Consider the following 24,393-nt stretch of genomic DNA (forward strand, 5'->3'; position numbering starts at 1 on the left):
CTTGCTCTTTGTGTCTCATTTTCAACTCCGGCGCTTGCGTCTCTTGATCAATGTATTGCGTGAAGGCTTGTTTATAGCCATTACCAGGTGTGTGAAAGTCCTCCCCAGGATTTTGTTCCAATCACCTGGATTTGCTGATTAGCACAATTACCCAGCCAGCAGGTTGAAGACAACTTGGAGAAATCCGCTAGCTGGGAAGACATGCCTTTCTGAGTCCTGGATTTTTCACAATACTATATTTGTACACGTCCACTGAGTGCCCACTCCCAGCTTATTGGTAATGGCCGTTGCCTCACTTCCCCAGTTCTCGTAGATCGTGTCAATAAGGGTACAATAAAGAGCACAGTTCAGAGTGAATGGATATTTCCTGTTTGTCATTGATTATAATTGAACCTGGATTTACAGTTGAGTTTTTCCGGTAAGCCTGGCGTATAAATCTCCCACGTCCTGTAACTGACGTGGCTTCAAACTGACGTTTGTAGGAGCAAGTTTTGCCCCCCCCCATCTTCATTTAATTTTCCTCCCGCTTGTCCGCGTCTCTCGAGCTGGGCGTAGATAAAAGCAAGAAGAAAGAAAAGCGATGAGAAAAAGAATCATGTGAACGAGACCATTGTTTCACACGGATCCCCTCTGTTTTGACGTCACAGCGAGTGGTCCTATCTTGCTGTTGTTCCTGGAACCGGACCCCGGTCGGTTCGGATCCGTTTCGCGAACGGAGCCGTGTCGTTTTTACACGCCCTCGTCAGCCCAGAGTTCCCGGTGCGCTGCCTGTTAAGATCGACTCCCGCGGTGCTTCTGTGAACCGCGACAAAACCAAATAAGCAGCACTGCAGTACGGGGACCTCCAAGAACCGTAACCGCACCGTTCGAGAAATGAAAAACAAACAAACAAGATCAACAGTGAATTTTAAAGCGCATTAGCTTATTAGCTTCAGGCGCTCAACTCCAGTTGTTTATTCATTTCCACCAAAATAATATTTACATATCCGCTTGGTAGAGTAAATAAGAGTACAATTTGAAGGAGGGGGGAGGGGGGATCTCTTTTTTTGGTCTCTGGAGGGTGGGGGTGGGGGTTGGTGAGAGAGGCCAAGGAGAAGGGCAGGTTTCCCAGGAAAGCCTCTTCAGAGCTGGGTGAGAGAGCTGCCCCTTCCCCTAACCTGAGAACTCCTAACGAGTATCCGCACAGAAGCCAGACTGCACCCACCCCGCTCTCATCCAGACACAGGCTATCGCCACTTCCAGCGAATTAGGGGTGACGGATGCAGTGCTGCAACCCGAAAAGTCACCTCTGGCTTTGAATTTTTATTTTATTTTATTTTTTATTTTTTATTTTTTTTAAACAAATGGGACAAATTTATAAAGACGGAAAGCGTAGCCCCGGGGCCTGGCTGCGTGCGATTCGATTAGGTTTTTATTACAAAGCAGGCGATTTGGATGGCTCTGCGCTAGGAGCCGTAACTGAGTTGGAGCCTGGCCTTATTGAGTCTCCTCTGCCTGCAGGATGCAGGGCGTTCTCCGCAGAGCGTGATTAACCGCTCCCTCCAGACTGAACCCGGGAGAAGCACTTTCATGTGCATCTCCCTCCAAAATGGAGTAGTGTAGGAAATGCGGCAGTATAGTGAATTTGTGCCATTTTACCTGAACTTGCCAAATTATATATCCCCGCATGCATTTTGAAGTGTTGTGGTATCTTGGAAATATATTTTTTAGCAAATTCCATTTCTGTCGGAGCGATTGCCAGTTATGTACCTGCCTCGGCTGCCGTTGAAGTGATTGAGCGCCATAATCGAGGCTGAGTGCTTTAACTTGGTTTGCCATCCATCAGCCACTGAAAGCAGGCCGCGTTCTTCCAAGAGCTGGGCTCTTCTCTCCTACCAGGGGGAATACAGGATGTGCACTATAACCACCTCTGACAACCTTCTGCCTCTCAGCGCCAGATTACCCGTGTACTTCCCTCTTCTCATACCTCCACTCTTCCTCATCTTTGACATCCTTCCTGGCGGTTGGAGACCAAACCCGACCTGGTTTGCTGTGAACTAGCGGGCCCTGTTACTCACTTGTAGGAGGCCGCCATTTAGCCTGTTCCGGGTTCAACTCGAGCAAGCGCCACAATGACAACATGGATCCAGCAAGATTCAAACCTACGCAAAAGCGGTCTGCTCCATACCTAGAATTCAGTGCTTTTACTTGCTGTGCCATCAGGCTGCCTTAGTGTTGCCTTAGTGTTGCCACAGTGCTGTCCTTATAAGAGAGCAAACAAGTCAGAAATTGGTAACAAAGTGGGACAAAGTTCACTGTGCCTTTGTGGGGAGAGGCAAGGAGGAAGAATCTTATTTAAAAGATATTATTTTTATGACTAACAGATGTTATCCCCCTTCTTAAGACTCCATATCTTGAGGCCGCTCTGTTAGCCTTCAAGGGGAAATCCCAGACTGTGTGCTTCTGTGCTGAGTCATTGTTCAGCCACCTGGCTGCCAACTTCTGCTTGATTCCCAGGGTGAGCACGTTTGAAGTACCGAGTTCAGCCAGGGGGCTGTTTAACATTTCACTGAGATGCTAATGCTAACCTTAAGTGAAGCTACTGGATGCAAACGTGCTCTATAAAACTACAGCTTACACCTGCAGAGCTCTGAGCAAAACGCACTGTTTAACGGGAGGAAGACCTACAACGTCTTCCTCTGAGTCAAGAGTCAGCCTTAATTGACTTGAAACGGGGTCATCCCTATGTTCCCACAGCCCTGTGTTCCCACATTTCTAAGATTTAATTTTTTTTCAAAATTAAATGTTTATTATTGATTGTGTAAACTGAACTTTATATATTTAGATGTCAAAATAGTCCTCAAAGGACAGCACTTGCAGATGCCTGTTCCTGGCACATAAAAGGTTGAAAAGTACTGATGTAGAGCCCTTTCCAGTTTTAAGTGAACTGTGAATAGTGTATTTTTTTTTTCTTATTTCGCTTGTTTGCTTGTTCATTAAAAACTTATAGATAATTGAATGTGTACTGTGTCTAAATTGCACAAACGTACACTGGATTTCTTCAGGTCCCATGCAAGCAGCCTGCTGAGTGTGAAGTCAACTGAACATAGAGCTGTGGGAACATAGGGCTGTGGGAACATAGAGCTGTGGGAACATAGACACGCTCCCCTTGAAACATGTTGTGCAGCTCCCTTTATGCTATACAAAGCTTTTGTACACAAATCAGATCAAATGAATTTGTGTAGTGCATTACCAGTCACAGTATCCCTGTGACCATGTACCAGGATGGCCGAGTGGTTAAGGCGTTGGACTTAAGATCCAATGGACGTATGTCCTCGTGGGTTCGAACCCCACTCCTGGTAGTCTCTTTAAGTTTGTGTTCTAGATGTGATCTTCATGGCTGGTGCTTTCGGTGAATCGTACCTCATCCAACCCGTGCTCTGTAGTTGTTACTGCCACCTTTGTTATGCATTCATGGGGCACCGTGGTTTCTTGTTGTTAAGCGACTGGGACTCGAATGGTCGGTGGTTCAAGCTCGGGTATAGCCAGGATAAGATCCACTGCCGTTGGGCCCCATATGTTGGTACCATAGGTACCATCACAGTCAATCAGGAATTTATTTATTTTTAATCAGTCGTCTACAGTCGTTTTACACTTTGCATGAAGTTAGGTGATTGGATAGCCTTTGCCTTTTTGAACAGCTGCAGAGTTACAGGCTTCGATGATCCTCCAATGCTTCGCAGCCCTCTACAGGGACACAGGATCCGAAATCTTGTTGCCATCGTACCAACCTATCTTCAGAGAGACCTTTCAGACTTCTTCAGATATGTGCCATGGGCTGCTGCAGGAGGAGCAGGGTACTTTTCCCAAAATAGAGGCCAACGATAACTTACACCCTGAGAGCTTAGGGTAAAATACACTGTTTCACGAAACGGGAGAAGTCCGAAGCTTCAACATCTACAACGTCTCCCTCGGCGTCAAAAGAGCCGGCTTTAACCACATTGGGCATATCCCTTTACGCACTGCAATACTTTTGTACACGGATCGGAATTTATTAATTTATTAGTGCAGTGCATTTTACTAAACCTTTGTTTCATAATTTACAGCCATGGACATCATATCTAGAACACATAGTTACAAGAGACTACCAGGAGTGGGGTTCGAACCCACGAGGACATACGTCCATTGGATCTTAAGTCCAACGCCTTAACCACTCGGCCATCCTGGTACAGACTGACCGGCCCTCCAGGACCGGAGTTGTGTACCCCCGTTTTAAAGCCTCCATTAAAGGCAGGAATGCCAGTGCAGGAGCTAAAACACCGAACACTGATCCGAAAAGAGAGCTAGGGCAGTGTCTCAAAAGTTAAAAACTCGCCAGACCCTGATTTCAGTCAGCCTATGTTATCACCTTGACACACTGCAACAGGAACAGGACACCTGTCTATAAATAACCTGGCCCAAGATTGCCGGAGCAAGCTGACGGTTTATTACAGGTTGCCTTATGATTTACGGTTCAGTCTTGGACGGGCAGCGGGAGATTAAGGGAAACAATGCTCTTATTTGCTTACGAAACTCACCACAGGATATTAAAATGGAAACTGTAATTGGATTTCTTTTTTCTTTCCTTTTTTCACGCCTGATTCACGCTCTATCTGTATTTGCGGGACAGACACGTAGCGTTCGATAGCTACGGTTAAGAACTTTTACAGCAGTTTTGCGAACACGTGGCCCCATGATTGTCTCAAGGGCAGGAAATCTGGGTACGTCCAGGTCACGGCAAGCCCTGCTAACAGTGCACATTTATTTAAAATAATAACAACAATAATCACCAGCCTACATGGAAAAGAGGAAACTACAAGGCAAGTGCAAGGGCTGTTTTCGTGCCCTTCCAGCACTGACATTGTGGTTTGTGTCTTTTTTTTTTTCTTTTTTTTTTCACTGCTACTTTGCTGACACCTAAAGACTCCGTGTACTTGTGTTCCCATTAGGATTGCCAGTAACATTTAGTCACTTTGCAGTCCAAGTCAGATACGTACAGTACTCATCTCACACTGGCTGAGGCCAAAACACACACACACACACACACACACACACACACAATCTCTCACTCATGCTTTATTTATATTCCCGGACATTTATTCACAGTCTAATGTGAATTAGCCAAGTCTTTTTTTTCTTCTGTAGAGACAAAAAAAGGAGGAAGGAAAATGATCATCATTGCAAGGTTCTCTTGTGACAGAAGTTAATGTAATTAGCTCTGAGGGAGGTCAATGCACAGTAATTAGATTATTAACAGTGATTATTCTCCCCAGAAGCCTTCTGTATCGGAGCAGTCATTCGCGCAGGTCTTCTCGTCTTGGTTTCACGCTGGCCTGCGGCGACCTGTGAGATTCGGACAGGGGAGCACGGTGAGGTGGATTGTGGGTCGGAAGGTTACCTGGTCGAGCGAAACTAAGGAGGTAAGGAATCATCCCGCGGTGAACTCACAGGCCCTGTAGGACACAAAGACCGCGGCGCCTCTCTCCGCCAGAACACTGCCCGTCTTTGTTTTTGCGTCGCTGCGTGCCGGGAGGGCTCAGGTTCAGTCCGAATGATTTGATTTGTCCAGCTGCGGCGGTCACCGGTAATCCGGTTACGCCCCGAAACAAAGCCAGGGACTCAGCGTGTTCCCACACTCACGCTGGACACAGGACCGCGGACTATCCAGGGCTCCTCAGACACAGAACTGAACAGTCACGTCAGCTACGCAGCTGAGTCAGAAGACCTTTATATCAGCCTGTAGCCCAGTGGCTAAGGTGCTTGACAGGGACCTGGAAGGTTGATGGTTCAAGCCCCAGTGTAGCCACTATGAGATCCGTGCAGGTGTTGAGCAAGGCCCTTAAACCCACATTGTTCCAGGGGGGGATTGGGTCCTGCTTAGTCTCATCAACTGTAAACCGCTTTGGATAAAGGCTTCAGCGAAATAATTGTCATGTAGTGTTTTTCACAATGTAGCCAAGGATAATTCAGAGCTGGCTCATTCTAGCTGTATTCACAGAAGCTACCTTGGCTAACCCTTGGCTAAGAGTTCACACCGGCTATTTTGGCACCGTGCCTGGGGATATTTCTGGGGCGAACCCCGAAAAAGTCGATGCTAACTCTGATCCGGAGTAGGGACAGCTAGCACAGGCCTACGGTTGGTGCTATCCCACTTTCGAACGTGCGTGTGTGAAGTCTCACTCAGCCTCAGGCTACAATCTCTGGACAGTGTGAACAGACCAAGTGCCTTACAGTTTAATGGTTTCTTGGAACATATCAAATTTTTCTCCTCCAGAGGGTCGCCCCTGATTGCTGTCTGATTAGGAACGGGGAACGAGCCGCACGTTTAGGGGCTGTCTTGGCTTTCGTGGAGTATATTTCCCCTGGAGTGGGATGGAAAACCTTGAGGGAGGGGGGCAGGGGGGGGCGGGAAGGGGGCCAATGACCTGCGTTGACTCCGCCGAGTGTACCCAGCTCCGGGAGGGCGTCATCATTGTGCCGGTTTCACATTTTTCGCAGGGAAGTGACACAGTCACCGCTGCGTCATTGGCAGGCTCCCGCGGCCCTGGTGCATGCTGGTAAATACGCAGCGGGGACGCACGGGGCGATGTCGCTTTAATTACGGAACGGTCACGCCCCCCCCCGCCCGCAGGCGTCGGCAGTGACTTAATCCCGTTTGATTTATGGATTATAATAACCGTGAACAGCGCACAGGGTAAATATACGTACAGCATCATAAACAAATAAGAGCCATAACTGCACCCTGCACACACCCATAATTACATTAATGCCATTTGGCAGATGCTCTTATCCAGAGCAACATACAGTTGATTAGGCAATCCTCCCCTGGAGCAATGCAGGGTTAAGGGCCTTGCTCAAGGGCCCAACAGCTGTACAGATCTTATTGTGGTTACCCCGAGATTAGAACCACCAACCTTGTGTGTCCCAGTCATTTACCTTGACCACTATGCTACAGGCCACCCCAGCTTTACATGTAGGCCCATCCCCGTGTATATGGTGTAGATTATACTGCACCGTGCTTCTGTCTGCTGTGTTCAGACGACAGCGTAATTTCCCACTTGTGTGAGGCAAAGAGCCCTGCAGAGCCCTATGGTCTCGTATTACGCGTCCCAGCATGCACAGGGAGAGGCAGGACAGCCTGGAAATTCACCCCGTTAGCGCAGGAACCGGCAGACCGAGGGCAGACCCAGGAGGGGCCGGACACAGGCACAGGAGCGGTGGAGGGAGGGGGGAAGGTATCCGGGCACCTGGATCGAGCGCTAAGGCTAAACATCCCTGGGCCTTTCTCTGGGCCTCTGCTGAATATTCACCCGTGTGATGTTTTGATCGCTGTTGTTGCCGTGGCGATACGGACAGGTTGTTACGCGCCAGGATAAGCCAATCGGAGTGAGGCGAGGTGAGTTTGCGAATGATTGTCAATGTCACAGAGAGGATGGGCAGGCCTGAGGAACATGTCGCTCAGGCAGTGAACGCAAGTCATTCTCACATCCCCCATGAGCATTACATCAGCATCGGCATGAAGCCTGCATTTCCCTCGAAGCAGATTGATAAAATAAAACAAGCACACAGGCTATGTTTCGCAATTACTGGGGTTTTTTTTAATCAACAGACGATAAGGCAGCTGTGTCAAAACTTCCTAATGACAAAATTGCAGAAACTGACCCCCCTCCACCCCTGCCCCCTTGACCCCAGTCCTGCAGCACAGGAAACACTGGTGTTTACACGGCTGGAGAGCCCGTGAGGAATGCACGCCCGTCCACTGACAGCCATCGGCTAACGTTTGGCCTCAGAAAACAAGGGAGACATTGATCGCGGTCTGCTTTACGTGACCCCCTTCATTTTGAAGGATGGCCCTTTTCACGAAAGTGAAAGTGCCTGTGACCGGCAAGGCCTCCTCACACTTCCTGGTTCGTGAGAGCACGAAATCGACCTGCGGAGTACTGCGGTTTCAGCAGATCTGCAAGCGGAAGAGGAAGAGGGCAGGTTACTATTACTCAGCACTCAAACTCTGTCAACCCCTGTTCGCCCCATGCTTTTGTCCAACCACAATTGTCAAGGCAGAAATTTTGGGAAGTTTGGGAACCGGCGTTTTTGGAGGAGGCCAAAGTGATGGAGCTTCTCCAGCCGAATGGGGCGATGACTCAGAAAGGCACAAAACCTAAACAAAGCACCAGAGACCAGGGTTCACAGCAGATTAATCCTGCCTGGCAGAGGTGTGCGGTCATGAAGTTGAACCACCGTGCCCAAGATAACAGAGAAAAGGGAAACAGCAATAGGACGGAGTAGAAGATTAACTGAGGTAATTGTTGTTCTTGACGTCTGACGGCGGCCAGCAGCATGTCATCTGGCTGACGCTTTTATCCAAAGCAACTTACAATTGATTAGACTAAGCAGGAGACAATCCTCCCCCCTGGGGATCGAACCACCGACCTTGCAGGTCCCAGTCATGTACCTTAACCACTACACTAGAGGCTGGTGACATGGTTAGCAAAGACCGCTTTAAAGCAAAGCTGCAATCAACCAGCAAAATAAGGATGAGAGGGGCTAGTTTTTTCAGGATTAGGTCCTAACTAACCATAAAATAAGCAGAGGTTTTGACTTGCTGCACTTGCCCTTGGCCCCGAAGGACAAAGCCCTTAAAATTCCTCCACAGAAGCTGTTCAGGAGTCACAGTGGTTTCGCACGGCCCTTTTCCCGCAGTGCTGTAACGCTTTGTGCAAACCGCCTCTGCCCGGAGGCCTTGAAGAGAGCCTTACTCCCACGCCCGCCGAAGCACCCTGCTCCTGGGTCACCCTCTCAGACTGCCCCTGGTGACCTGGGGGAGGGGGGTCTTGGGTAGGGCAGGAACCGCAAAACATAACGTTCTTTCAGCCGTGGCTGTCATAGCCTCCATCCAAAAAGCTGACAGAAGTAAAACATTAAAAATAAAAAAACCAATTAAAAATAAAAACGGGGGCAATCATTTTAACGGGGAACCCATTTTGTTGTTGCACATTTAAAAATCAGACAGCAGTTGCCAATCAGGTTGCATACCAGTCCAGGACCTATATTTAGAACGAGCTCATTTTAGATGTCCATTCCATTTCGGGGTGATATCTGATACGCGGTCTCATGACAATTCAGGAGTTATGAATTATTGCTGTTGCTGGTGGAAGCTTGGATTGGTAATGTGAATCATTATTTATTTATACACATACATACATATATATATATATATATATATATATATATAGGATCCAGAATTTGACAGACACTTGGCAAATCAAACGTTCTGAATGTGGTAAATAGCAGTTTAGGGTGGCTTTATGGGAGGCACTAAAATCTAGGGAACATAATATGAAACAAACATGGGTGCAGTAGATGACCAAAGTCTATTTGCTGGACTGGAGAAAAAGCAGATCAATGGGACATCAGGGACATCATCCTTGCAGGGTTGTTGTTGCATAGTTAAAAAAAAGAAAAAATCTGCAATGTCTCAAAGAACGTTTTAAACTATGTTTTAACAATGAACCACAGTGAATATATTCCTTGTGGGAGCACAGAAGAACTAACAGGTGAAGGTTTCAATTTAACTTTATGGGAGACACGCTGCCAAACCCACCTAGTCTTGTGTAGTCAGACATCAAGTCTCACAAGTCTAGCAATAAATTCATATGAATATTATCGGGGCGATATTTCTCCCTTTCCCCCCATGAAACGCATGTGTACGGCAGGATTGTAACATTGTGACAGGATTCTGAAACAGCAGTACTTCAGACACAGATATACAGCATATTGAAATCCTGCACACTAATGCAGATAATATACAAAATGGCCAAAATAAAATACGTTGTTGCATTGTACAGGGGTCTTCTGGCAGGAGGATTAGAATTTTGTGAAAGTTGCACCTCAGAGGGATTGCCTAACATGTTATGCAGAGACATTAAATTCACCTACAGGGTGGGCCCTCTATGAGACCTGGGTCAAATACGTAATTGTTTGGTATTTAAACACTTTTCTGTGTTCAACTGATCTTGCCTAGAGCAACTCAGCCAACCAAGAGGACCAGAAGGCAGGGTTTTGAGAATATTTCCTCGGTTCCAATACATCAGACAAGCTCAGTAAAGTGTTGAAAAGTATTTGAATCCAAAAGAGTTACGTAAAATGAGCCACATCTGCCCTGTACACGATGTCCATTCCAGAACGAACTGAGAGTTCCTCTGCAGAGTGCACTGCTCGCAAAATAATTAAATTATCAAAGATAAGAGGGGATTCTTTAGCTTCAGCCTTCAGTGATCCTGGTCTTAAACAGGCACAGAAGATGTGCTCGGCCTGCGTCACCTCAGGAAACCCTGTGCATCCGGTAAATTGGTTTCACAACAATCATAATGCACTGACCCTTGGACATTGCAACATTACTTCATCGGGTATCCTGAAACAACCGAGTTTAAAGGTACAATCGGTACCTTCGGACTTCTAACGGTCAAGAGAGTGCTGATGTGCTGACGTTGAAACGCCATTGGCTGTGGCAATTAGAACCAATTTTCAACCAATGTGCTTGAATTACTGTACAGTTATACAATGTGTCGGGCTGTCAACTATATATTTTCAAGCCCGAATTTAAGGACTATAAACACAGGCAGAGGGTGACTCAACATGTCAGTGAGCCTTTTTCAATCATAGGAAGGGATTTACAATGGTGTTGTAACAGCGGTTTAACACAAAAATCTTACCTATTGTACCTTTAACACAGAAACACCATACATGTCCTTTCTCATAAAACAGTTTGATTGATTGATAGACATGTAATAAAACGTGTTCGTTCATGGACTGAAACAATTCGGTCTAATGTCAGACAAATGAGAACACAGCAACGACGTTAGCTATAGAAAAAATGTTTTATTTAGGAAATACAAGAATTCATAAGACGCCATAGACTTGGTAAATAAATAGGAGCATATTCTAGTCAACCATTTAAGTCCCGTGGCTAACGTTTGTCGGCTAATGAACAACAGCAAATGCAAACACACTACGGCTTGAATAATATGTCCTCGGTTTCTTTTGCAGTTGAACGGGGTTCGATTCCCGGTCCTGCTAAAGGCTGATGATACAACAACAGCGCCACGATCGCCTCAGATTCACAGTCGCGTTTGCAGACGATGCGGCTTGCAGAAGGCGTGTCCCTCTCGCGATCGTTAGATCCATTCGTGCTGCTGGGGCACTGCTATGCGGTGTATCCTAGATAACATGGGTAATTGGTAAAGATAGGGTACAATTGGGAGAAAAAGGGGAAAATCTATAAATAAAGAACCCCCCACACATTTACAGCAACATTCAGACCCTTTACTATGCCTCTCAAAATTGAGCTCAGGTGCATCCTGTTTCCATTGATCATCCCTAATAAAACTAAAACTAAAACTACGGGTGCTGTTGGCTGTTATTATTGTTATTACTTACGCTTATCACCCCCGCACGTTCGCTCAAAGAGAGACGTTGATATGAAACTGTATCAGTAGCCTACATTTAACATATTTGCGAAATAGCGATAACTCAGTGTAGGATTATTGTTTGAAAGCTTTGTCTTAATAGCAACGCCCAGTGTTAGAACCGTCCAGTCAGACTGCAGATCTAGAAACTGCTTTTAACAGTCTCGGTTGAACAGTCTAGGCTGAATACAAATTATTGTTAAAACAAATGGCACACAAACAGCCTACTGTAACGTCAGACACAGAGGGCCCTGTGGCGGAACGTTTTGACGATGACGTCTCATAGCTCGAATTAAATCCTTTATATAGACGTGTCAGCACACCTTTAATGTCATTACTTTAGTACTAAGTAATTATGGCAGTATTCTGGACAAGATTAATTTTGTTCATTTTGATTTTTCAAAATTGCGACACACCCGATAAGTAGACTGCCAGTCTGGCAATAACAATGAACATATCGTATATTGTTTTATAGCCTCCTTTGCAGAAGGTGGCGCTGGCGAATCATGTATCTTAACGTCCGAGAATTATCGAACGGGGTTGGGTATCAGGATCGGATATGGGTCCCTCATTCCGGTGAGCATTTGTCGCAGAAGCGAGCGTTCGTGCCTCGTCGACGTGGAGCCGGCATATTTCTCAACGCGCCTTCTTTTCACTTCCGAAATTTCGCACCACTGATGCAGTTAGAATAGTTGAAAATCATTCAAATGTCAAAAGTTCAGTGGACAAGCGATACATGTTTTTAACTTCGAGCAGTTAATTTACGATGACCAAGATTTGTGAAGCGCAGATAGTGCTGCCCAGCTAAAGCTAACAGTTAGCAGCTACATACTAGTGCTTTGATCTTAATTTATTAGAACATTTTAAAACCTTAGCTAAGTTTTTCGGTTTTTGTTTTACAGTTGTATTTTGAAACTTACTAAGTTGTTCGTTCGTTTGCTGCGTCGTGTGATAGATACTGTGAAACTGGTTGTCAATAAAACTTGCTTGCATTCGCTACCTGTCAAAATGTCCGTGTGTATGCCTGTCTAGTTTGTAGCATGCGTGATAAAGCTGACTAGTTAGCTAGCTGGTACCTAAATATTGTACTTGCATGAATCCACGTTCTGCTTAACTACCTAGCTTAAGACGGGTTGCACTGCTTTTGGAAAACTAACAGGATAGCAGCTAGCGCACAGGCAAGCAGACATTGGGTGCTAACAGTACCATAGAAAACATTGCCAAAACGGCACTCATCTGGAGGTGGCCGGCTGGCATCGTCTTAAACTTTCCTTTTAACTTTTTAACTTTTTCTATAATTTGTATGCAATGGTTTCTGACCATTGTGTCTCTTGGGTGAGGCTCCCATATAAGCCCAGTAGGGTTTCATGTCTCACCTTGCACATTTTAAACTGTGATGATCTCTTTTTTGTTGTCTGTCTTTGCTATTGTGCAAAAAAAATAAAAAAATAAATCGTCGTGGTCCTTAACTGCAAAATAAAATGTACTGAACACTAAATTCTTTTGATTAGGCCTGTTTCTTTCAAATAATGGAATAGACTCCCTAACCCAAATACATTTAAAACACTGCCCTTCAATTTGTGTTAACCTACTCACATCTAGTGTCCTACAAGGATTGTAATAATTAACAAATTACAAACTCTCCCTCACTTGTCCGTATCTCTATAGTTAGACGTTCTGGCATATGTCCTATACTTACCTCGCTAAATGAAATAATTTCTTTAATAAATGTTGCACATCCCCGCCCTACTCCGTCCACCCCTATCACACCTAACCGAAACATATCCGACTATTCTGAAATCCAAATATGGCCCATCTTCCCTGAACACGAATGACATCTGGTTGACTGGATAAATCATCTACATACTTTTTTAATTCCTATCCATTGCCCAACAAACGTTTAGCATTCCATTGTGGCATGAAGACCATTATTATTAGTACTATCCACCCCCATGTCAGTCCACTGATATTTACATGATGAGCTGCTGCCTTTGAGATTCTTCGGATTCTGTTTTGGATTTGTGCGGGGAAAATTCCCTTTTTAACATGCACAAATATGATATCACAGGTGAGCATTGTCTGATGAAACAGATCCAGTAAAAACACAACAATAGCTATTCTTCTATTTAACTTTCGTATTTATTTGCAAAGAAATGACAGAAAGTGAGAAAGCTTACCGGCTTTCTGATTTGAATCAGACATAGTAAGACTCTTATACACACTTTTCCTGAAGGGGGGGCTTTACCAAAACAAAAAGACATGAAGCGGGCCACAAACATTTATCAGTATTTTGTCTTCTGAATACCCCTTGTTGACCTTGCTGTAAGACCAGAATGTGCTAGCTGAGAAGCAGAGACATTAAGGTGAAAAGTCTGTGCTGGAGAGAGACAGAGAAAGACTCATAGTAAACACTTAATTCAGAAAGTGATCTAATAGTAATAAGGATTATCACTAAAAGGTTATTTGTAATCACATGATTGTCTTTATGTTAACACACATTGTCAATTAAGAATCAATTAAGAAAATCACCCTTACATATTCAACCTACATTGTAGCATTTACTAGCCTGCTATGAAAGTGACCATCTTCTTTAAATCAACCGTTACTTTTCCCTCCTTTGTCTGGTCTGGTTTCATTTTGTGGGAAACTTCTGAACTGCTTAATGAAATTAGGCCCCTCATCCCTCCTGATAGCATGAACCCACCTTCTTTTAAAGTTTTTGCTGGTCAGAAAACTGTGGAAAGAAAGATAGGATTGTTTTGTTCTTGAAGTACTGCACAGAGGCACACAGCAACGCTGACTACTGCGAGATTGCACCATGGCCATGACAGCTAGAAGAAAGAGCGACCCATTTTAGAGACCCGGAAATATAGGGGCCAATCCCTTCAGGGGAGAGGGCAGCAGACATTGCCAAAATTCAGCTTGCTGGTTAACTATAATTTTACACTAAATTAACACTTTAGGGGATTAGGGGCTGAGAAGGTGAGAGCAGTCGTCTGGCAGTCGGAGGGTTGCCGGTTCGATTCCACCCTGGGTGTGTCGAAGTGTCCCTGAGCAAGATACCTAACCCCCAAATGCTCCTGACGAGCTGGTTGGTGCCTTGCATGGCAGCCAATCGCCAATGGTGAGTGTGTGTGTGAATGAGTGAATGAGAAGCATCAATTGCACAGCACTTTGGATAAAGGCGCTATATAAATAAGGACCATTTAGTAGGCCTAATCTGACAACCTGGTGAAACTGTTATGCCTAAACAGTCCACTGACTTACAGACTAGCAAAATAAACCCACCATGCAGTCATTCTGCTATTCCTCCCTCTATCACCAGTGTCATTTTACCATGCGAAAGAGCAGGATTCTCTGCAGAAGTCCCATCCTCATTTTGACTCTTGTAATGTAAGTATGAAATTCAAAACATTGGTGCTAGCCTTCCAAGCAGTTAAGGGGTCTTCCCCAGCTTACCTACAAAAAATCATCAGACCCTACACCCCTGTCAGACATCTTCGTTCAGCCTCCACAGGCCGCTTGGCACCTCCCCCTCTCCGAACTTCCACCTCACGCTCACGACTACTGTCTGTTCTGGCTCCACGGTGGTGAAATGAACTCCCCGTTGAGGTCAGAACTGTAGAATCTCTTCCCACCTTCAAGCGCAAACTGAAGACGCACCTCTTCAAGCAGCACCTCTCCCCGTCCCTCCCTACCTCCCTGTGAACCTTAATTGTTGTCTTCCTGTTATTTACTTTTTTGTGTATCGGTATTTTTAGTTTGGCTAGGTAAGTAGTGTTTGGCTAGTTAAGTTTGGTCACTTTTGCTTTGTTGTTTGTTTATTTGTTAAAAACAAATCCCTGGTTATGGGAATGCACTTTGTTGTACGTCGCTCTGGATAAGAGCGTCTGCCAAATGCCATTAATGTAATGTAATGTAAAAATCAATTCTACTGATCCTTAGTAGGTAAATATAAAGATGTCTTCTAATGCTAATACTTCTTGCGTTCATGAATATGAACAAATACACCCTATTTATAAAGTTGCAAGTGCTTTACTATAAGGCATTAACATAAAAATCGGTTTATAACTGTGGTTAGTTTACCCATCGCTAAAATACCTTGGCTAATAAACTTGTTTCACAGACAGATTAAGTTTAGCTCTGGACTAAATTGAATTGTCTTTGGTAAATAAAATGTTCATTTACTAGGCAGTCTGTGTCTATAAAACTGAAAGCCATTTTAGACTTAGACTTAGGGTTAGCGGTCAGGCCTGCTTGACTTGAAGGGGCTGCCTTGGTCAGCGAGGATTTATTTTGGGAGCCCCACCCAACTGCTGGAAAGAAAAAAATCCTTTGCAATTTGTATAGCATTCGCCTTTCCTGGGGAAATCGCCTCTGGTTTGCGCGTGGCATGGTCTACGATGACCCAAATGTATTGATGTCCCCGAGCACTCTTTGGGAGGGGACCCACTATATCCGTTCCCACCCTCTCAAATGGGGTTTCAATGACGAGTAGGGGGATGAGGGGGTTCCGATTTGGTTTGCGTAGGGCGCTGCAAGCTGGCACTCTGGGCAACTGCGACAGCAGGTTTCCACCTCTTTATGAACCCCTGGTAAGTGGTGGCAGCAAAATCCTGCACACACACCTTTTTTCCCCTTTTTAGGAGACATCAGCAGTCAGGTCAGTCAGTCAGTCAGCAGTCAGGACCTGAGGATGATTGGCCTATCAGGGGAGTCCAACTGGCCCGGCTCTGCGGTTATTAGACGCTCATTCAAACACTCACGCGCTCACACTCACCGAACAAGAATCATAGTTCCAGTTTACCTTTAACCCCTCTGTTCATCATCTCTCATTAATGTGACCTTTAACCCCCTCTGTTCATCATCTCTCATTAATGTGACCTTTAACCCCCTCTGTTCATCATCTCTCATCAATGTGACCTTTAACCCCCTCTGTTCATCATCTCTCATTAATGTGACCTTTAACCCCCTCTGTTCATCATCTCTCATCAATGTGACCTTTAACCCCTCTGTTCATCATCTCTCATTAATGTGACCTTTAACCCCCTCTGTTCATCATCTCTCATCAATGTGACCTTTAACCCCTCTGTTCATCATCTCTCATTAATGTGACCTTTAACCCCCTCTGTTCATCATCTCTCATTAATGTGACCTTTAACCCCTCTGTTCATCATCTCTCATTAATGTGACCTTTAACCCCTCTGTTCATCATCTCTCATCAATGTGACCTTTAACCCCTCTGTTCATCATCTCTCAATGTGACCTTTAACCCCTCTCTCCCCAGTTTAACGTCCCGGATCAGAGACACAGCAGACACAGAGGGAGGGAGGGAGGGGGAAGGGAGGGAAAGAGAGGGAGGGGGGAAGCCAGAGAGGGAGGGAGGGAGGGAGAAAGTGAGAGGGGGATGGAGAGATGGAGAAAGCAACATTGAGGGCGCTACAACTTTGTGGGACCCCTGCTGTCGGACTTGGACCGGCCCCGGTGAGGCCCTACAAAATGCTCGTCATGGACTACCATCTGAGCGGGAGAAAGACCCAGAACCTTCTTCTCTCTTCGAAAAGGCAACCTATCGCGGCAACTTGCATGATGGCTATACCGTTAGTTCAAGAAAAAAACTGTACCTTTTAAATAGGGCTTTATTAAATCAACACATTCAAATACATTCATAGTATAAAATAATAATGAAACATGTCATACACATAAAACACACATTCAATTGTGACGGATGGATAAAATTTAAAGAATTAAACATTCCCGGAATTCCTATTCCGCTGAAATGGGAAAAGCTCGGAACAGGTCCGTATTAAAAATGGGAAGGCTTTAAAACCATCAACATTCTTCCAAGCAGCGAGATATATAGCCGCTGTACAGGACGGAATTCAATTACCAAATTCAATTATTAATGCCCTGCCCTGCACGGAAAAGCACTCCCGGGAGTGCCAGAGTGGCCCCCTCCGTGACGTGGCTGAGAGGAGTGGGGGGGGGGGGGGGGGGGGGTGGTTAATCCTGGAACAGCCTCTACGTCTCCCATATGATGTCATCCTTCTTCAGATTGGTCTGGAGTCTCACCGGTCCCTTGGGCGGGGCCCGGTTGCCCGGGAAACTCTTGCCTGCTCTGCATCCGTGGCGCTGGGGGGGGCCGGGGGCCGGGGAGGAGGGCAGCGATTTGGCCCCGATGCGGCCGTCCGCGCTCGAGGGCCTCCTTTTCGGCTCCCGGGATCCCTGCTTCAGCTTCTGCACCTGCCCAAACGCAGGCGAAGCACTTCCTCATTCATTTTGTTGTGTGAAAAACAGCATTAAAAATGCAGTCTTGACTGATGATTTTGGTTGTGATTGTGTACAGTAGTGTGAGGGTCCTGGGATTCCAGAGCAGTTCTGTGCTCAGTTACCCTGGTAAAGGCAAACGGCCATGACTCATCTGGGGCGGCAGAGAGGGAGGGGGTGCCGGTGTGACTCACCGCCAGCTGGTGTTTCTTCAGCTGGGAGATCTGCGCCCCCTTCTCCTCCATGCGCTTCTGCAGACAGACCTGCTCCCTCTCCAGGGCCTCCCTGGGACCCTGCTGCCGCGTGCCCGAGATCTGCTGCAGGAGGTCCTGGTGCTCGCTAGAACAGCACACGCACACGTACGTGCACGCATACACACACACAAACATCAACACAAACACGCACGCACGCACGCACACACGCACACACCAACACACACACATCAACACAAACACACACAAACATCAACACAAACACATCAACACAAACACACAAGCACATCAACACACACACACACACACACACACAAGCACATCAACACAAACACACACACACACATACACAAGCACATCAACACAAACACACACACAAGCATCAAAACAAACACACAAGCACAAGCGGCAACACAAACACGGAAAGTACCGTTACTCGTTACCATTCCAAGCAAAGCGGACTCATTTGCTTTCCACTGATGACAATATAGATTAATTAAGAAATTAAACTTAAAATTATTATTAAATTATTTCTAGATTCAACCAAGACCCAGTAAAGGAGGCCTAAGGCCAACACTCCATGACTGTTATCGGTCATCAAAGAATGTTATTGGAGCAAGCTACCGGAGAAAGACACATTTCTACCATACAAATACATATTCCTGGTTAAATAAAGGTTTAAAAAAGAAGTTGCTCACAAACTCATCAGTCCGAGCTCGTCCTGCAGGGCCAGCAGCAGCTCGGAGAGGTTCCCCAGGGCGGGGCCCTTGCGGGGGCCCCTGGGGGCCTCGGGGCCGGCCCTCCGGAGGCACAGCTGGACGCGGTCGCACAGCTGGGGGTGGTGGTGCTTCAGCGTGTGCAGGACACTCTGCACGTTGGCGCTAACCGAGTGGCTGGGCCCGGTGGACTGGCGGGACGGAAACAGAGCCACCGTTTTATAACGTCTGTCTGCGTTTCAATCACTGCGGATGTGTGAACGGTCACCATCTCATACAGGTCTCCGCACTGACCAAAACAGCCACCGTTTTATAACGTCTGTCTGCGTTTCAATCACTGCGGATGTGTGAACGGTCACCATCTCATACAGGTCTCCGCACTGACCAAAACAGCCACCGTTTTATAATGTCTCTGTGTGTTATTGCTTTTTAAATCACTGTGGACGTGAGAACAGTCATGATTGTGTCTGAAATAAAGTTAAATTGAATAATAATATTACATTTTATTTGCGAAGCGCTTTTCCAAAGTTTAACCTCAGCGATGCTAAAACACTGTATCAGTCGCATATCTCACAAACATCAGGAACCCGGGGGCAGCACAGTACAGGACAGCATTCAGCCAGCACTGACCGTGCAGTACAGTTACAGCACGCGACACAGCGAGCACGCTTGAAGATAAAGAGCACGGATTACACACAGGGAGGACATGCTACAGGGCAGCCCAGGGCCACCGGTGCGGACCACTCATCCTCGGACTCGTGGGACGTGTCAAATGAGGCTGTTTTAGTGCGGCTGCACTGTACGTACCGTTCCCGCTACGAAGGGCAAGGGCTTGGCCTTGGAGCCGGCATGAGGAACAGGAGACACCGCAGCGGTTTTCTGATAAATGAAAAGCAGTACTCATCATGACCCGCATTCAAGGTTGTGTGCATTTCTGATTTATTCATTTTTAACCTTGCTCCTATTTTTTATTTTTTTTTATTTACATTTTTCAGTTTATTCGGACGGAAGGAGAACAGTTTTAGACAGGCAAAACAGCCATGGCCTTGGGCCGTTTGTCGATATCTGCAGAGTTTGTGACGGAGGCGATTAAATTGTGGAGAAGAACAGTGCCACCTACTGGTCACTTCTCAATAGTACAAGTACTGTTCCGATTGGGCTTTAAATGTATACAATAGGTAGGATTTTTGTGTTAAACGACCATTGTAACACCCTCTGCCTGCGTTTACAGTCCTTAAATTCGGGTTACAAAATAAGCAGTTGACAGGCCAGCACTCTGTACCAAAACATCGTATAGCTGTACAATAATTTTAGCTCATTGGTTGAAAATTGGTTCTAATTGCCACAGCCAATGCAGTTTCAATGTCAGTGTGTTGACAGAGAAAGGGTGGGATAAACAGTGTTCTGGTCTCAGTGTGTTTGTTGGTGCAGTTCCTCTCGACCATTAGAAGTCCGAATTACCTATTGTAACTTAAAAAAAAAAAAAGAGCAAAATCTGCAAAGCAGGAACTCACTTCTTGCATTTCACAATCTTAAATGAGCACAGTAGTCTGATGTCACTGGTTGCCACTGCAAGAGCAATGGTCACCACTTCAGACCTCACCCTTATGAGCTGCGTCTTTGTTTTCCTCTTCGGCTTGACCCCAGAAACGGAGGAATACAGAGCGCGGTTCATTTCCAGGCCTCTCTGTAGCTGGAGCCAGAGTGAAAAACAATATGAAGAATAACAATAACTCATTTTATATTATGTCTACGTTGAATAAACATGTTAATTCCGTCAACTGAAAACAGCAGTGGCTGGAGGAGAAAAAACAAAAAAAACAAAAGCCCACACACTAAGAAAACATACTACACAGAAGATTGACAAACTTTGCTGAAATATCAGACAGCTGAGGTTCTCAGAGATATGCGTGCGCGCGTGTGTGTGGGTGTGCGTGTGTGTACGTGCGCCCGAGTGTGTGTGTGTGTGTGAGCATGTGTGCGTGACAGTCCATGTACACCACTATCCAGGTGAAAACCACTATTCGGCAGCCTGTAGCGTAGTGGTTAAGGTATACGACTGGGACGCGCAAGGTCGGTGGTTTGAATCCCGGTGTAGCCACAATAAGATCCACACAGCCGTTGGGCCCTTGAGCAAGGCCCTTAACCCTGCATTGCTCCAGGGGAGGATTGTCTCCTGCTTAGTCTAATCAACTGTACGTCGCTCTGGATAAGTGCGTCTGCCAAATACCAATAATGTAATGTAATGTAATGTCATGTAAAACCCACCTCAGCCGCTTTCTCCTGTACCAGCTTCCGCTCGTGCTCCTCCTGCTGAAGCTTCAGCTCCAGGAGTTCGATCTTCCTCTGGAAGCAGAACAGCGACAACAGTAAGGACAGCCTGCAAGAGTGCACACCTCTCCCCGTCATACTCTAGCACAGTAGCTTATGAGAGACCTTTACACCCGTTACTCATCCACAGGATGCGCCTCAGCTGGTCTTTTCGACACTTCTAGCCAGTCATAGCTGGTCAAGCCCAGTGGAATAAGCTGGTGGTCAACTGGTGGACTAAGCTGACGATATAGACCAGCTGACTATATAGGCAGGTAAACGTGTCGATAACACAGCGTTTCAGCAGGGGTTGCCGGTGATGGAGTGAAGCTGAGCCGTACCTCCGCCACAGACTGGGTGCTGCTCAGCTTCTGACACTCCCTCTCCAGCATCTCCAGTTTCTGCAGCTGAGCCTCGACGTCCGGCTGGTTCTTCCTCTCCTCCGCACGGAGAGAGTCCTGGAGGGTGCGTGAGGGCAAAAAAAGTCAGATCTGATACAACACTGCCCCCGGGGGTAACCCTTGGACGGGGTATCCTGGAAGCGTGCGCACGTTTTGGGGGGGCGGTACCTGCTTCTGAATGGCCGCGTTTCGGTCCTGTTCCGCCCCCTCCACCATCTTCCTCATGTAGTCCAGCTGCTTCTCCAGGAGGGAGCAGCGTGCTTCTGCAGACTGCAGCTGTACGGCCAGCTCTAGGGGACGATTTTAAACAAATCATTTTAAATTTAGCCTTCACTTGATATTGATACAGAGTAGGTTGACTGAGCGCAGTCTTTCATAATTCATAGAAAGCAACAAATATAGACAATTACAAGAAAATCTGAGACTATGAGATGGGAGGTTTTTTTGTAAAATTGGCTGTTTTCACATGGAATGTCTCCACACAGAAAGGCCCCAGTCCGAACTTGAACGCAAGACTTTCTTGTTGTGAGACGATAATGCGATCCACTGCACCACCGTGCCACAGTACTGGCTGGCTCCCTCAAAACAGTGTTCAACAAGATGATGCAAACAAAATAGCTTTCAGGAGCCTGTACTCTGCGGAGCAGCAGCAGGTTTGGCGTTACCTTGTTTCGGCCTGCCTTCTCTTCCCCCGGTTTCCCGGCCGCCCTGTTTCCGCTGGGCGGTCCCCCCGTCCCGGTCGGCGAGCTTGCACAGCTGATTCACGTTACTCTCCGCCTGGACTCTCTCCAGTTCCAGGCGCCGCATCTTCTCCTGAAGAGTCTTCAGGGCTGCAATCACCGCTGTCATAACCGTCGCATTCACGGTCATTCCACACAGACAGTGCAGGCACGAATCCCTGTCCTCATTCTAATTTTTTGTATTTAGACAAAGTTCACTCAGCACATGCAGTCTAAACAGTCTCGGGTTGATGGCAAAACCAGACACCAGCTACGAATATTTATGTATAAAGTCAGGCATTGTCAAAGACGCCCGCTAACATTACCTAGCAATGATCAATAGCTACATTTGCCCAAAAACACTTTACACTAATGGGAACGGTGTCAGGTTAAGGCGGTCCACTCGCACCTTGGCTGCCAGCGTCAGGTGTGGTCCGATACATATGTATGTTGAACTCTTGTAGGTTCACGGTGTTTGTCACCGGGCCGATTGGAACATCCTTGACAACTGGAGGCGACGTTCTCTCCGGAGGAAGAGAGAAACTTCCGAAGTAACTGTGCTTGAAGGGGGACCCCAGACTTACGTTCTAGGAGAGGGGATATCAACACAGCGAGTGCATACATTCAAATTAGCTAACGAATCACTTAATTAGCAGCATTAGCCACTTGTAACCAGTCTAAGCTACCTGGTTAATGAACAAGGCGAATGGGATGTAGAAAATCTTCATGTCAATAAAATCTAAAACTTTGTGAAAACCATGAAAATGACAGAAAATGTGGGGGAAACCTAGGAAACCCTAATTTAGGATTCACATGAATCATGACGGACCATCACTCGTATCCGCTGGAAAAGCTAGTATCCGCACTCACACTATGAAAACAAGTTCGAGTTACTTCACCTGGGTATCTAATTGCTGTATCTATGTTATAGGAATGCTATTATTAGCTTGTTCATTACTGCGTATTGTTGTCTAACATCATTGTTTACTTCCGAACTTGTTTGTAAGCCAAGTTAGCCATCCAGTAAGTTGGTTACATTGACGAGTGATATAAACTCGCTAGCTTGCTAAACATGAAGCTATGGTTAACGTTAGCTGAACAGCTGAAACTTGTCAACACATTTAAACTGAACTGCTACGCTTAACATTAGCTGACCTTAGCCAAAAATGAACTTAGCTAGCTAGCCACCGATTACCCAGCTCAGTAAAACATTATATGATGTATAACTTCAAGAAAGCGGTTACCTGATCATGGAGTGGTTCCATAGCAATTTTAGGCGAGATGCTATTTGTAGCCCTCTAGCTAGCTAGCTACATACAGATACAAACAAACAGGGCACAACGACGTTCAAATTTCCCTCCTCGGCTGCCGCTCTTGAGGTTCAGCGACAATGACCCGACTTCCGGTAACGAAAAAGGAATGATAAATTCAAAATAAAAGCACAATGTTGTGCTCTTATTTTGTTTATTATAATTTGTCTAGCTATTTCACCAAAATGACAATTTTAGCAAAAAAAATTGTTGCTCAAGCAATCAAGTGGAAAAGGCAGATATCTAAATATGTTACAGAAAGACAGCAAATATGTAGCCTACATATATGGTCGAATGAAGTGAAAAATAGAAATCAAGGAAAATATATTTTTTAAATGTAGCTGGACTATTAGCTATCTATATCATGAATAATCTGTGACCTAGCGATCACCAGTGCCCGTCAGAGCCCGAATAGGTTCAGTGCTGCCGCATGGCTCACACAAGTTGGTCCCAAATAAAATGGTAATTCTGAGCTGAAGCCAAGGTGATTCACATAAAACCTGTTTATGAACCATTTGGGCCTCTCATGGTCATATTGGCTGGGTTCATAAATGAAAGGACCTGTATCAGAATGTGTCACAATCACAATCCAATCATGAACGTTATAAGAAATAAAATTATTTGATTTCATTCAATGAATGCTGTGGCATAATTCATCTCACCTTCATCCAACATTGCTTCTTCATCAGCGAACAAATTGTAAAACCAGACTCTGTACACCCACTTACAATTTACCGTTTACTTAATTATGCCAGTTGATTCCATTTCTCTCCTAGGCATTAGGGATGATTCTGTTACACGTGGCCATCTTAAAGGAATCGCTCAATTAGTATTGTGACCTCTGAAAACGCGCCAGTTTTGGACAGAATAGGTTTACCAACATGTCCATGATCTGCTGTTAATCTCATAAATTGTGCAATCTTGCATGGCACCAAGGATATCTAATATCATGTGGGAAAAAATGACATACATACA

The 24,393-nt window shown here is 45.8% G+C and overlaps 1 protein-coding gene and 2 non-coding genes across 4 annotated transcripts; 1 reads left to right on the forward strand and 2 right to left on the reverse strand.

Moving 5' to 3' along the window:
* Positions 1 to 3,258: 3,258 nt before the first annotated feature.
* trnal-uaa (transfer RNA leucine (anticodon UAA)) lies at positions 3,259 to 3,341 on the forward strand. Its single transcript has one exon. It is a non-coding gene; the product is annotated as a tRNA-Leu (tRNA).
* A 783-nt stretch (positions 3,342 to 4,124) lies between these two features.
* Positions 4,125 to 4,207, reverse strand: trnal-uaa (transfer RNA leucine (anticodon UAA)). Its single transcript has one exon. It is a non-coding gene; the product is annotated as a tRNA-Leu (tRNA).
* A 12,978-nt stretch (positions 4,208 to 17,185) lies between these two features.
* Positions 17,186 to 23,500, reverse strand: cep57l1 (centrosomal protein 57, like 1). 2 transcript variants are annotated; one of them, XM_061243687.1, is made up of 11 exons: positions 23,353 to 23,500; positions 22,518 to 22,695; positions 22,055 to 22,219; positions 21,558 to 21,679; positions 21,330 to 21,446; positions 20,947 to 21,024; positions 20,282 to 20,371; positions 19,486 to 19,557; positions 18,661 to 18,869; positions 17,945 to 18,089; positions 17,186 to 17,726 (listed from the first exon to the last, which is right to left on the reverse strand). In XM_061243687.1, exons 1-11 carry the CDS (start codon positions 23,371 to 23,373, stop codon positions 17,505 to 17,507), a joined length of 1,419 nt encoding a protein of 472 aa, XP_061099671.1. In that variant the 5' UTR covers positions 23,374 to 23,500; the 3' UTR covers positions 17,186 to 17,504. The 2 variants fall into 2 exon arrangements, with proteins under 2 accessions (XP_061099671.1, XP_061099670.1); XM_061243686.1 differs by having other exon boundaries at positions 22,055 to 22,231.
* Positions 23,501 to 24,393: the final 893 nt, after the last annotated feature.

The sequence above is a fragment of the Conger conger genome, chromosome 5, assembly GCF_963514075.1.
Source record: "Conger conger chromosome 5, fConCon1.1, whole genome shotgun sequence".
NCBI classification, from domain to species: Eukaryota; Metazoa; Chordata; class Actinopteri; order Anguilliformes; family Congridae; genus Conger; species Conger conger.

Bases quoted from the DNA above. Each gene is read 5' to 3' on its own strand.
- cep57l1 (XM_061243686.1), bottom strand. From the start codon at position 23,373: ATGGAACCACTCCATGATCAG. The intron at 20,372-20,946 runs GTGGGTTTTACA...CTCTGGCTCCAG, and splicing joins TACAGGAGAAAGCGGCTGAG to CTACAGAGAGGCCTGGAAAT. The intron at 19,558-20,281 runs GTGAGGTCTGAA...TTCATTTATCAG, and splicing joins CAAAGACGCAGCTCATAAGG to AAAACCGCTGCGGTGTCTCC.